The sequence below is a fragment of the Vipera berus genome (assembly GCF_964194415.1).
Source record: "Vipera berus genome assembly, chromosome: 13".
NCBI lineage: Eukaryota > Metazoa > Chordata > Lepidosauria > Squamata > Viperidae > Vipera > Vipera berus.
This window is the reverse complement of record NC_138216.1, coordinates 15,391,501-15,404,299: the sequence shown is the minus strand read 5'-3', so window position 1 is coordinate 15,404,299 and position 12,799 is coordinate 15,391,501. Positions and strand designations below refer to the sequence as shown.

At 38.1% G+C, this 12,799-nt stretch overlaps 1 protein-coding gene across 1 annotated transcript in view; it reads left to right on the top strand.

Annotated features, from left to right (window-relative positions):
* Positions 1-5,964: 5,964 nt before the first annotated feature.
* The window catches only part of MEIOB (meiosis specific with OB-fold), a gene marked incomplete at its 3' end in the record, with an annotated part of 28,635 nt that continues 21,800 nt past the window's right edge, over positions 5,965-12,799 (top strand). Inside the window, exons 1-2 of the mRNA XM_081338576.1 lie at positions 5,965-6,067; positions 10,906-10,963. Coding sequence (XP_081194702.1) covers positions 6,002-6,067; positions 10,906-10,963 — 124 coding nt within the window. The 5' untranslated portion in view covers positions 5,965-6,001. The remainder of the gene's footprint in view (positions 6,068-10,905; positions 10,964-12,799) is intronic.

The following is a 12,799-nucleotide window of genomic DNA, read 5'->3' as shown; positions in this document are numbered from 1 at the left end:
ACAGGACAGGATAGGATATGAATAGAATATCATTATTGTCATTGTGTAACTCACAACAAAATTAAGTGCTGTCCACAGTGCACACTACACACAAGTAAAAACCACAAATAAGAACATACATTATGCACATCCTTCACATTTCTTTAATTGCGTTGTTTGCAAACTTTCAATAATTTTCTGAGGTTAATTTTCAGACAAGATTGTTGCTATTAAATGTAGAACTCTATGGGGCACTTGCTTCTAGGTGGCTGGAGCAAAACTACCCTCCTTTAAATCCTGTAGAAAAGCTTTGTCATATTCAAACGTGGGCATTCCCTGTATCACAACTTTTTCTCCTTCCTCTGTTTCGCTTTCTTTTTATAACTGGAAGAAACCATCCAAGAAACCTTCCCACACAACTCGGCATGCACTGAAATAGCTCAGGAAATGGTGTGGCTCCCTTTGCTTGGCCTGACAGACGGGACGGGACGGATGGTTGCTGCCAATGATTAAATTCTCCATTTAATGCAGGCTGAAACTGTGTCTTCTCTTCCCTATCCATCCATCCCATTCCCCCATGCCTCCAAACGGTCCCTTGATCAAAGCTGCTGGACTGACTATTAACCCACCCCACCCACCCCCGCCACCCTAAAAAGGGGCCAGGAAATGAAGAGGCCTTTTCAATCACAAAAGGTTTCCCAGCTTGAAACGCTACTGCCTGTCAAATGCAATGATATGGCTGATCCTCTTTTCCACTGTATTGAATTTTTTCCCCTTCTCAAAAGAGAATTGGGGTGGGGTGGGGTGGGGTGGGAGGAAATCTATAGAAAAAAAAACTAAAATGAAACTTTTAACACTGTAACATCATAGAAATTGATGGAAAGCCCTGCCAGATGGAGCAGCAAGAAAATAAAAAGGCATGCCGAAAAGGCCCATAATACAAAGCAATCCAAGGCAGAAATGTATCAGCCAACTCTCACCCTGGTCTCAAGTTTCTGGAGCATGATGAGCATCTTTGCAAACAAATTCACACTTCCAGAAGCAACGGAGCTGCATGCTGATCAGAGGGGAAATACCTTTTTCCTTGCATGCTGTGGAACGAAGTTTTTTTTTTAAAAAAAATGCCAAAATGTATTTGGAAACCCATTTCTGTTGCTTGCTCTTTCTTACCACCAGTCTCTTCTGAATAAAACAGAACAGAGCTGGAAGGGACCTTGGAGGTCTTCTAGTCCAGCCCTGCTCAAGCATCCTGATTCCAGAACTTCCAGCAAAGTCAGGGTGAATAACAGACTAGATTCAATGTGCACGACATTTTGTCCAACTGGAAGATGAATGAAATCCACAGAAGTGATTAGAAAAGGAAATATGTGAATTTAGTGAAAGGTGCTGACTGCAGTTTCAACAAGATGGTTGTTTTCTTATTTTCCAGAACTGAAAACCCACCAGAGATTGCTGTCTTGTAATCTCTTCAGAAGGAGCAACTATCTGGATTCTTGAGTAAGTGACCTCAGCTCTTCTCTTTTCCTGGTCTACATTCTTCATCCCACTCTGTTAGTTGGCTGCAGTTTTCATGAATTCATCTTTAATCCACCATTTGTTCCTTGGGAAGCCCGAAAAAGGTGGAATTTAAATCTATTGAATAAACGAATACAGGCAGTAACGATCCATCACTCCTTCATTCTGCCTGATTTGAGGGTACGGTCCCTGGCAAAGCACTCTGAAGCTTGATCTAGAAAATCCCCATTTCTGTATTACATATATATATGAACCATTCCAGAAGAACTTTGCTTGATTTTTTTTCCCCAAAGGGAAAGAAAGAAGTTATTCAGATAACCACATGATTCAGCCTTTCTTTTTACCTCTGCCTCCCCTTTTTGAATGAGCTTTTTCATGATAATTCAATCCATGTTGGTGTCAGGAAAAAAGAAAAAAACCATGAAAACTACACTATATTCAGCCAAAACTAGGTAATAGACAGAAGACCAAAAAAAAAACACATCGGGAAGAATGTCATATGCGGGTAATTTGATCTATGTTTTTCTTTTCTCCTGCTTCTTGTTTGAAAGGAAGCTGGGAAGTTGAACACATACACAGGAAACTTGAGTCTCCCTTGTATGGAGTCTTCTGACAAAAGATGAAAATTTGCTTTAATTGGAAGAGATTTCCAAGGACAGATAGGATCATCTTCTAGTCTGTTTTCACTATCTGCTTGGAAGACAATTCTAGAAATAAATGGGCTTATGTAGCTCTGTTACGGATGGGGAGAAACAGATTTTCAGAGTGAAACAATATATAGTTGTTTCTTTTTCAAATGAAGCACTAAATGGTTCAGCATTGAACAGTTTGGGGCTGTTATGTTCTTCTTTCCCCTTTTTTCCTTCTGTACAGACACAGAATTCAAAGCTTTTGGCATCGTTGTATACAGAACTTGATGGAACCATGTAGCAATGTAACAATTCTGCCTGCATTTGACCACTGTGGGCAGTTTTCGGTCACTGCACTTCAGAAGCGTTTTTAGGTACCTATAGCCACTTAAAATGATCAGAGGTTAAGGAACCCTCTTATGAGGAAGAGTTACAGTGGGGTATCTGCTTGAAATGAGGGGAGATGGAGATGATGATACACACTACATTCCCTGGAGATTGCTTTATCATGCTGGTACTTTCATTACATGTTTTTTTTCTTCTATGTCCTAGTGTAACCAGAGAGAGAAGCAACCTGGAATTAAGGAGAAACTTCCTGACAGTGAGGACAATTAACCAGTGGAACAGCTTGCCTCCAGAAATTGTGGGCATCACTGGAGGCTTTTAAGAAGAGACTGGACGGCCACTTATCTGAAATAGTATAGGGTCTTCTGCTTGAGCAGGGGGTTGGACTAGAAGACCTCCAAGGTTCTATTCTATTCTATTCTATTCTATTCTATTCTATTCTATTCTATTCTATTCTATTCTATTCTATTCCATCCCATCCCATCCCATCCCATTCTATCCTGTGTAACGCAGTGTAACATATAAAGAACGGTTGCTTGAATTGGGTATGTCCAGTTTAATGAAAGGAAGGACTAGGGGTGACAGGATAGTAGTCTTCCAATATCTCAGGGGCTGCCACAAAGATGGGGGTGGGGTCAACCTATTCTCCAAAGCATCTGAAGGCAGCACAACAAGCAATGGATGGAAACTAATCAAGGAGAGAAGAAAACTAGAATTAAGGAGGAATTTCCCAGCAGTGAGAACAATTAACCAGTGGAACAGCTTGCCTCCAGAAGTTGTGGGTGCTCCAACACTGGAAATTTTTAAGAAGAGATTGGACAAACATTTGTCTGAAATGGTATAGGGTCCCCTGCTTGAGCAGGGGGTTGGAATAGAACAGCGGCCCCCAACCTTTTGGACACCAGGGACTGGTTCCCTGGACCGGAAGGGGTATAGTTTCACATGCTGCCTGCATCCCGTAGATGGGGCTTTGCTTGTTTGCATGGCTAGTTTCTGGCATGTCATAGACCAGTGCCGGTCCACGGACCGGGGTCTGGGGACTCTTGGATTAGAAGACCTCCAAGGTCCCATCCAACTCTGTTATTCTATTATTCTGTTAACCTCCAGTCCTAGGAATCTTGGTAGTCTCTCAACCAAGCACTTAGCTTTTTTTATAGAGAGAGTTTTATTTTATTGTCAAGAAAAGTGCTTAATTATTCAACAGCTTTTCTTGCTTAGAATACATGTTGTATTAAAATAGTATAATAAAACAATGCTTTAGTCTTCAAGTGCTTCTTTATCTAAAAAGTATGCTGTTTTCAAAATCTTATTATTCCACTGTGTTTAAGTAGAAGTCAATTAAAAAAAATGTGAAACTACATTTAAAAAGTACATTTTATTTTCAGTCCCAGACCATACACCTCAAAAAGAATAGCAATATAATGAATATAAAAAGCAATAATAAAAATTATGAGAAAACTCTAAAACAGTTAACAGTTAGCAATTCATAATAGGAAGAAGGAATCAGATGGCCTCTAACAATTATAGCTATTGATAAAAATTCTGCAAATTCTCGGAAGAGACATTTGCCCTCCAATACACCTGTCACTAAATGTGACGACATCTTGGTCACAATGACTGGACAGCCATTTGTCTGAAATGGTATAGGGGTTGGACTACTAGATGACCTCCAAGGTCCCTTCCAACTTTCATCATCATTATCATTATACAACATTTGCAGACAGACTGAAAGATCTAAGCCACAATCCAATTTTTTGCAACCAGGATAGGGCGCTTGTACCCTTAGGAGAGCAGAATACCTGTTTCTGGTTGACCTACGTTTAGCATTTGGCACGCAGTGCGAACCCATCTAACTTCCTTCCTAACTCGAACTTTTCGAGAGCAACTAATGATGGGAATCGCGTTCCTGCAAAGCTGAGCAATTAACATCGCGTCCGGTAGGAGGCGCCGCAACTGCCAGCCGGCCACTTAAGGAGTCGGGGGGAGTGGGGGGAGAAAAGGAAAGGCGAGCCCGCGCAGTGCAAATCCAGCGCCAGTCGGGAAGACTGGCGCGCATGCGCATTGGGAGCCACGCTTTTTTTTCCTCCGCCAGGTTCGCTGAGGAGAATCGCGCTTTGAGGCGGCTTGTTGGTTCTTGTATTCGTTGGCTTTTGATGGACCTGTTTAAAAAAATGTTTTGTTTACGCCCGTTATTCGTACCCCCATATTCCTCTTTTGGAAAAGCTGGCTCTGGGCTACAAAGATAAACAAGATCCCGAGCCCTTTTCCTTTTCTAACTCGGAATTGGAACAAACGCGTCCATGTTTTAGGAGCGCGTATTCCCTTACTCGCCTTCCTCCGGCCCACAGGCAGTGATGGTTCTCAAGAATACTTGGGGCCAGTGGTGGCTTGTGGCCTCCTTTCCAGCCAAATGTACTGGGGAGACAATCCCCAAAATTCCCATCTGTTCTTGGCCATGCAGGCTGGGGATTCTGGGTGCTGTAATCCTTAACACTTGGGGGCCTAGAAGAAAATAAAGTAGTAAAACATGAAGCTGACCCACACTCTTGCCACACTGGCCATTTTACATTTGCTATATTTGAGTCAATGGTATTTCTGCTGGTGTTTCTTGATAAAGCCCCACAATTTTGTTTTACAAAGATGACGATTATGCAGATTTTTTTCCATACTGATCAATTTTCAAAAGGTTCTGAGTACCCTACAAATACAATTTAAAAACTACCCAAACCACAATAACAATCAACTTTCTAGCCATTGGCACACCATTTGTATGTCTGTTTATGCCAAACCAAAAGACAACAATACAAGAATTAAACTACAAAGTGTGGCAATAAAGCTGCTGCAATAAAAATAAAAATTTTAAAATCAATATAATTCAAATCGTTTTGTTCCTGTGAGGAATTTACCTCAATCTCCAATTGATTTCTTATTAAAAGCACAAGATTAAAACACAACTGCAATAAAAATATATTTCAAATATATAACACACATTTTTCTATTTTTTAACAGTGACAGTTGTACTAAGTAATTTGCCCTTCACACAATGTATTGTCTAAATTTCCCATGAGTGTGATATGTAAACCATGGTTTGTGTGACTATGAATTGATTCAAATATATGTCAGATAAGTGTTGTTTGAGCCATGTAAATAGTTTGCTTCAACTATTATGCAAAGCCATACATCATGATAGTACAAATCACAACAGCCAGGTTCATGTAAATATGCTAATTCAAAAATGAAGTAAGTCATATTATGGGTTAGCTCACTATGTCTTCTTTAACAACCCATGATTAAAACAATTCATGACTTACAAAATGGGTAAATCCAACTATAAATCCTTTTATTAGGAGCCTGAATTGTGTTTTTTTCCTCAGCTTATGCAGTTCCATATATCTAATCTTAATATCTATCAATGTCAGGCATTGTTCCTAAAATGGTTTTATGAATACATAATACATTAAGTAATATAAATAATTGAATCTGTTTTTAAAAGGATGTTCTGACTTATCTTTCTCCAATTTCAGGTAGAAAGAATGGCGTATTCCATTCCACCAAATATTGTAGCCATTTCAGATCTGCACCCAAGTGTTGCTCATCCTGTAGGTCTTAGTACCATAACAATATTTTGTTCTCTGATGAAATTGTGTATAAGTGTGTTCTCTGATAACATTATGTAATAGGTTTATCTTCTTGTGCTCATAGCATTGGCAGAATTATTAGAGACAAAATATTCCTGTGTCTCAGAAACTGAAAACTGGTATCTTTTGGGCAAAAGAGAAAGGATATTACAATCAACTAGGATGATTGGACTAAGTTAAATTATGGAGTTTTATGAAAGGATGCCCTCCATGTTTAACGCCCATCCTTGGTTAATAAAAGTGCAATTGCCAGGTTCACATCACACATACTTGAAATAAATTACAAAATGGCTGAATGTGATGGCCTGTTTGTGTCTGAGTTTCACAACATCAAAAAAATTTCTATGCCATTTTAGACTAGTGAATGTCAGTAATGACCTTTCTCTAATCAGTCAGTTTAACCACCTCAGCAAGTTTTGTCAATTTTGCCAATCCTCCATAGAATAGAATAGAATAGAATAGAATAGAATAGGATAGGATAGGATAGGATAGGATAGGATAGGATAGGATAGGATAGGATAGGATAGGATAGGATAGGATAGGATAGGATAGGATAGGATAGGATAGGATAGGATAGGATAGAATAGAAGTTGGAAATGATCTTGGAGGTCTTCTAGTCCAGCCCCCTGCTCAAGCAGCAGAACCTATAACATTTCAGACAAATGGTTGTCCAGTCTCTTCTTTAAAAATGCCACTGTTGGCGCATTCACCACTTCTGGAGGCAGGTTGTTCCACTGATTAATTGTTCTAACTGTCAGGAAATTTCTCCTTAGTTCTAGGTTGCTTCTCTCTGATTAGTTTCCATCCATTGCTTCTTGTCCTGCCTTCAGGTGCTTTGGAGAATAGCTTGACTCCCTCTTCTTTGTGGCAGCCCTTCAAATACTGGAACACTGCTCTCATGTTACACTTAGTCCTTCTTTTCATTAAACTAGACAAACTCAGTTCCAGCAACCATTCTTTATATGTTTTAGCCTCCAGTCCCCTAATCACCTTTGTTGCTCTTATCTGTACTATTTCTAGAGACTCAACATCTCTTTTACATCATCTCTTTTACATCGTGGTGACCAAAACAGGATGCAGTATTCCAAGTGTGGCCTTACCAAGGCATTGTAAAGTGATATTAATTGTTGTGACTCAGGGCCAGCCTGTGGGTCCGGCAGCCGGCTCAGATGTTTCGGATGACTCAGATGAGGGGGAGGAGGAGAATGTGGAAGACGAACTGGTTGATGATGGCTTGGAGGCTTCGCAGAGCCCCCAGCCGGGGCCCTCTTCTCAGCTGCGTGAGCCCGATAGTGCGGAGGATGATGACCCACAGCTGGCCCTGTTCAAGGACGCCCGACGCAGGAGGCAGTCGAGCAGGAACAAACAGAGAAAGGCTGTGGGACTCCTCGGGAGGAGGCACAGGGAGGCCACGCCCTGAACTCTAAATAAAAGGAGTGTTTGGGGAAGGGCTGGTTGCTGAAAGCAACCCTTCCGTTTGAGGATTCAAGTTCCAGTGTTTTTGTTTCTTGTTCTGTTTGTGTAATAAATCTTGGCAGACGCTTTTCAGCCTCAGACGCTCTCCAGTCTCTACTGTTTGAACAGGGGTTTGCCTTATTGCAAGGCCGGTAGCAGGCTGGTTCAGAACATTAATACTTCACGTGATCTTGATTCTATCCCTCTGTTAATGCAGCCTAGCACTGTGTTGGCTTTTTTGACAGCTGCAGCACACTGCTGGCTCATATTTAAGTGATTGTCCACTAGGACTCCGAAATCCCTCTCACAGTTACTACTATACTAGACCTGTGCATTTGGTTTTTCTTGCCTAAATGTAGAACCTGACTTTTTTCATCACTGAATTTCGATTTGTTACATAGCACCCAATGTTCAAGTCTGTCAAGATCCTTCTGTATCTTAGGCCTATCCTCTGGAGTGTGGGCTATTCATACCTTCCAGAATTCTAAAGAAAATTCAGTTCAAACTATCAAAGGTCTTCTCTGCATCTAAGAAGATCAGTGCCGTTTGCTTTTCATTATGTTGATCCAAATATCCAATACATCGAAAATTCAATACATTTCTAATATTATCTGTTCATGTTCCTTTAGGTAAAAATTCACATTCATCTTCCTGAATAAAGTCCTGTAAAATTATTTTCAACCAATATCATTGTAAACCTCTTACAGTCATTATTCAATAAAGATGTTGCTTGGTAATTTCTTATTAAAGTCAGGTCCTGGGATTCTTTACATATGATTATGTAAATATTCACTGTTTGTTTTAAAGATTGTAAAATCCTCAAAACATAATAAGCTGGCAGACCATCTAGACCAGGTGCCTTTCTGATTTTAGTCTTTTTAATAATTTTACAAACTTCTATTCTTACAGGTACATTCAAAATTACTGATTCTCTGTAATTTTGATTAATTCTGTTTATATAAATAATGATTTTTTCCAAATAAATTTCTTGACATATATAAAGTAGAATAATAATGGTGAAACACTTTTTGCATATTTGCATTATCTGTTATTATAATGTTTCCTTCTTGTAATTTTAGTATCATTTTCCTTTATTTTTCTTTTTGCAGCTCATATGCCAACCATTTTCCTGGTTTATTTGTAAATTCAAAATTCCATTGCTTTGCATGATTCATCCTTATTTCTATCTCACTGTTAACATAGATAATTGCTTCTATATAAAGGAAATAATTGTCCTGTCTGAGGACTATTTAAACTCTTCCTTTTTCATGGCACCCAAAATGACTTGTATGGTATTCATACTATCATAGCAAGAACCCATTGTTGATTTAACACAAAATCAGATTAGCAATTTCTTCCTAACAGAAATTAAAGGATATATTATTCAGCCATAGTTTTTATGAAGTTAATTTTTATTTTTATCTCACTTTTACTGTTTATAAATAATTCAAGATAATGAATTCTCTTTCCTTTTTATATTTTTCCTACAACAACAACCCCTGTGAAGTGGGTTTGGCTGAGAGAGAATTACTGGCACAAAGTTACCTAGCTGGTTTCCATACCTAAGCCAGGGCTAAAATTCACAATTTCCTGGTTTCCAGCCTGGTTGGTTACCAGACTGAACACAGAAACATTTCCAAAGTATTAACTCATGGGTCAGTTATATTTGTCCAGAAGGTTTATTTATTTTACAGCAACGAGAGGAAATTAAGTATTAGAAAAAGGACTGAGCCAGAACCTAGTTTTCTGTCATTTGACTTGGTAAACAAATCTTGCATTCAATCTGTAAAAAACTGGTTTATTTAATGCCAGGCATTAAGAAATTCATCTTTTAGGAAGTTAGTAGCAAATAGATAGGGGTATGTGTAAATGCATGTGTTTCCTTAAAAATAAACAACTAGCTCCAGAAAACTAAATTCTAAAGCATTACTTCAAAGAAACAATATATAATTGGGTCACTAAATCACTGTTTTAAATTATACAAATATTGTATCCAATACTCTGTTACTTGAAGACAGAAAAGAAAAATAACAAAGAGTTGTTTGGCAAATGGACGCAGAAATTTTTTCTTTTCCCCTTGATTAGTTGAACAGTGTGGCTACAATCCCAGTTATACACATTTGGGAATCATTCACTCAAAATTAAAGATATATATACAAAAGATTTAGGAATAGATCTCATGCTTTTAATTTTGAATTATGGAATTTTGCTTGGTTAAAAGAGACTAAATAATTTTGTAAAGATAAAATTTAAGAAGTCTTTGAAGTAAATACTGTTGTAAGTCCTAAGGCATTAAATGACATTTTGGATCCCAGGAACCAGTTCTTTTGTTATCAATAGAATTATGCACAGGATATGTTGCCATCTAATTAAATTACTGTGAGTAGGAAACTAAACATTTTGAATGTAGATTAATAGAACATGTTTTAAAAAGCAAGCTTTTGGAGACTTTGAGGAAATTATATTTTATTATACAGATACTCTAAATGAACTCATCCAGATAAATGGAGGAATTGTTTTCTTGCCCCACCTAGTGACTAAAAAGATCATAGAAATTTAAGAGACTAGTTTTCAATACTTGTTAATTGTGTTTACCAGTGCTGGAAATTAAGAGAAATAAAATTAATGATTGTTTAATTTTTTTGAAACTTTTTATTTCTATGACATATTTATAACAACTGCATATATTTACTTCTATGAGTCTTGCAGCTGGACAACAAAGTAAGGGTTGTTTAAGTAGCTGGAGCTCAGAATAGCTGTAACTCATGAATGAAACTAGGAATACTGTTCCACTAATTTGGATATTCATCTGTTCATTTTATGCACTGTTAGAAGCTGCTTTTACTTAGAAAAATATAGTTTTGGGGTTGATTTACACATGCCTGTTGTTGGTTTTTGAAATAATCTGTTCTTGAGAGCTCAGGGAGGGCAACATAAAATGTGAGTTATATGTGAAGAATTAGGACCACCCACCCTTACTTCCTGGAATGTACAGAAAAGTACAAGCCTTTATTAAGTGGGCACAAGTTTTTTTCATAATTAGTGCCTTCATCATTTCTATTATTCATTCACTATTTCTATTATTCATTCACTACAAATGAGTTTCTTATATTACTATTTCTTATTATTCATAATAATATTCCTTATTATTTCTCACACTTGATCTTTTTGTATATTGCAATAATGACTTCTGTTAATAAATTAATGTTTCTGTCAAATATTTCTGTTAAAATAGTAAAAACATGTTTTTAATTAATGAAGGAATATAGAGAGTCTGTGAAAACAAATCCATCCTGTACATCTGTATTTGATGTATATATTCTGCAATCTCTTTTTTTTCTTAGAGTATAATCGGTGTGGTGATTGGGAAAACAGATGCCAAAGGCTTTCCGGACAGAAAAAGTAAAGTGGTTTTTAAGTATCTTAATCTCAGTTTCCCAGGCTCTATCTTTCTGTCAGTGTCTTGACTAATTAAAAAAAATCTGGTGCAATCTTTTCTGTACAAACTATGTTGAAGTGACAATAGCCATGTCACAGGTATACATTTCACAAGCTATATAAGATCATGATAAATGATACTTTATACCACTCAAGTGAGGCCACACTTGGAATACTGCATCCAGTTCTGGCTACCAAGTTACAAAAAAGATGCTAAAGCCATAGAAAGAGTGCAGAGAAGAGCAACAAAGATAAGTAGTCCAGAGGCTAAAGTGTACAATGAACTGTTAAAGGACCTAGGTACGTGTAGCCTAATGAAGAGATGGATAGGGATGACATGATAGCTGTCTTCTGGTACATGAGGGACTGCCACAGAAAGAATTAATAGAATAGAGCTGGAAGGGACCTTGAAGGTCTTCTAGTCCAGCCTCCTGCTGCAGGAGAAAGGTCGGGGTCAACTTATTCTCCAAAGCACCTGAAGGTAGGACAAGAAGCAATGGGTGGAAACCTGTCAAAAGGAGATCCCACTTGGAAATAAGGAGAAATTTCCTGACAGTAAAAGCAATTCATCAATGGAAATGCTTGTACCCAAAATAGGCCCTAGCCTGGTGCCAAAGCCAATAAAGACCACCAGACACGAGGAATGGCATTTTCAACTGCTTTTATTGGAGTACTCCAGCAAAAAGATCTCAGCAGCTAAAAGAGCCAAGATCTCAAACAATGCACAAGCACAAATTTTATAATGATGATTAAGGAAGTTAATACCTTAAAAATCATACATTGGTTCCTTGACGTTTCTTTTGATTGGATTTTCCAACTTCACCCTCCTTCATACATTGCATGTTTATGTTAATAAGCTTTCTTATCAAAAGAGGTGTGTCTTTTAATATTATAATAAGCTAGAACTTATCAAAGTTTATATATCTACATGCTTTAGCTAGCATCCTTCTAGCATGTCCTTCTAACTTGTATCTTTCTTGTTGCTAGGCAGTAGTGTCCCACCATTTGTTAACTCACTGCAGCTGAAACTTTCTGTGTCAGCAATTCCTTTAACAAACTTTCCTAATTGCAACCTGAGTCCTTCAAGCTTGCCTGTCAGAGTTGTGAGTGCTCCATTGCTGGAGATTCTCAAGGAAAGATTGGACAACCATTTGTCTAGGATGGTATAATGTCTCCTGCCTTGGGCAGCATGTTGGACTAGAAGACCTCCAAGGTCCCTTCCAGCCCTATGAGTCTACTTTATTCAAGTGGTGATAAGAAGGGGAACAAGATTTCCCCATCTCTATTTTTTGTTGATGTGCCTCTCAGTACTTTTAAGGATAGGTGCTTATTCCATAGTTATAGCACTAGGCCTTTCTCTATTTTGGAAGCAATGCACATAAGCAAAATATTTTATGCAATACTAAAGCAATAGTTCACATTTGTTTCTTTTCCTAAAGTTTTTGTTCCCATTCCAGAGAAAGCTTTAAAAATTATGATGACCTCTAGTGGTATGAATGAAATTGCTCTGCAATGTTTTCATTGCAGTTCCTCATCCACCAACATTTACAGAACAGTACGTAGAATAGAATAGAGCTGGAAGGGACCTTAGAGGTTTTCTAGTCCAACCCCCCGCTTAAGCAGGAGAACCTATGCCATCTCAGACAAGTGACTGTCTACCATTTCTTTGCTGCTGCTACTTGTATCTTAATTTCCTTGTTTCCTGATGTACTATATGTTTATATATAAGGGAATGGACATCTGGAACTGAAGTGCTGACAGTTCTCACAAGCAACTAGTGTCTGGTACAGATGTCGGGCC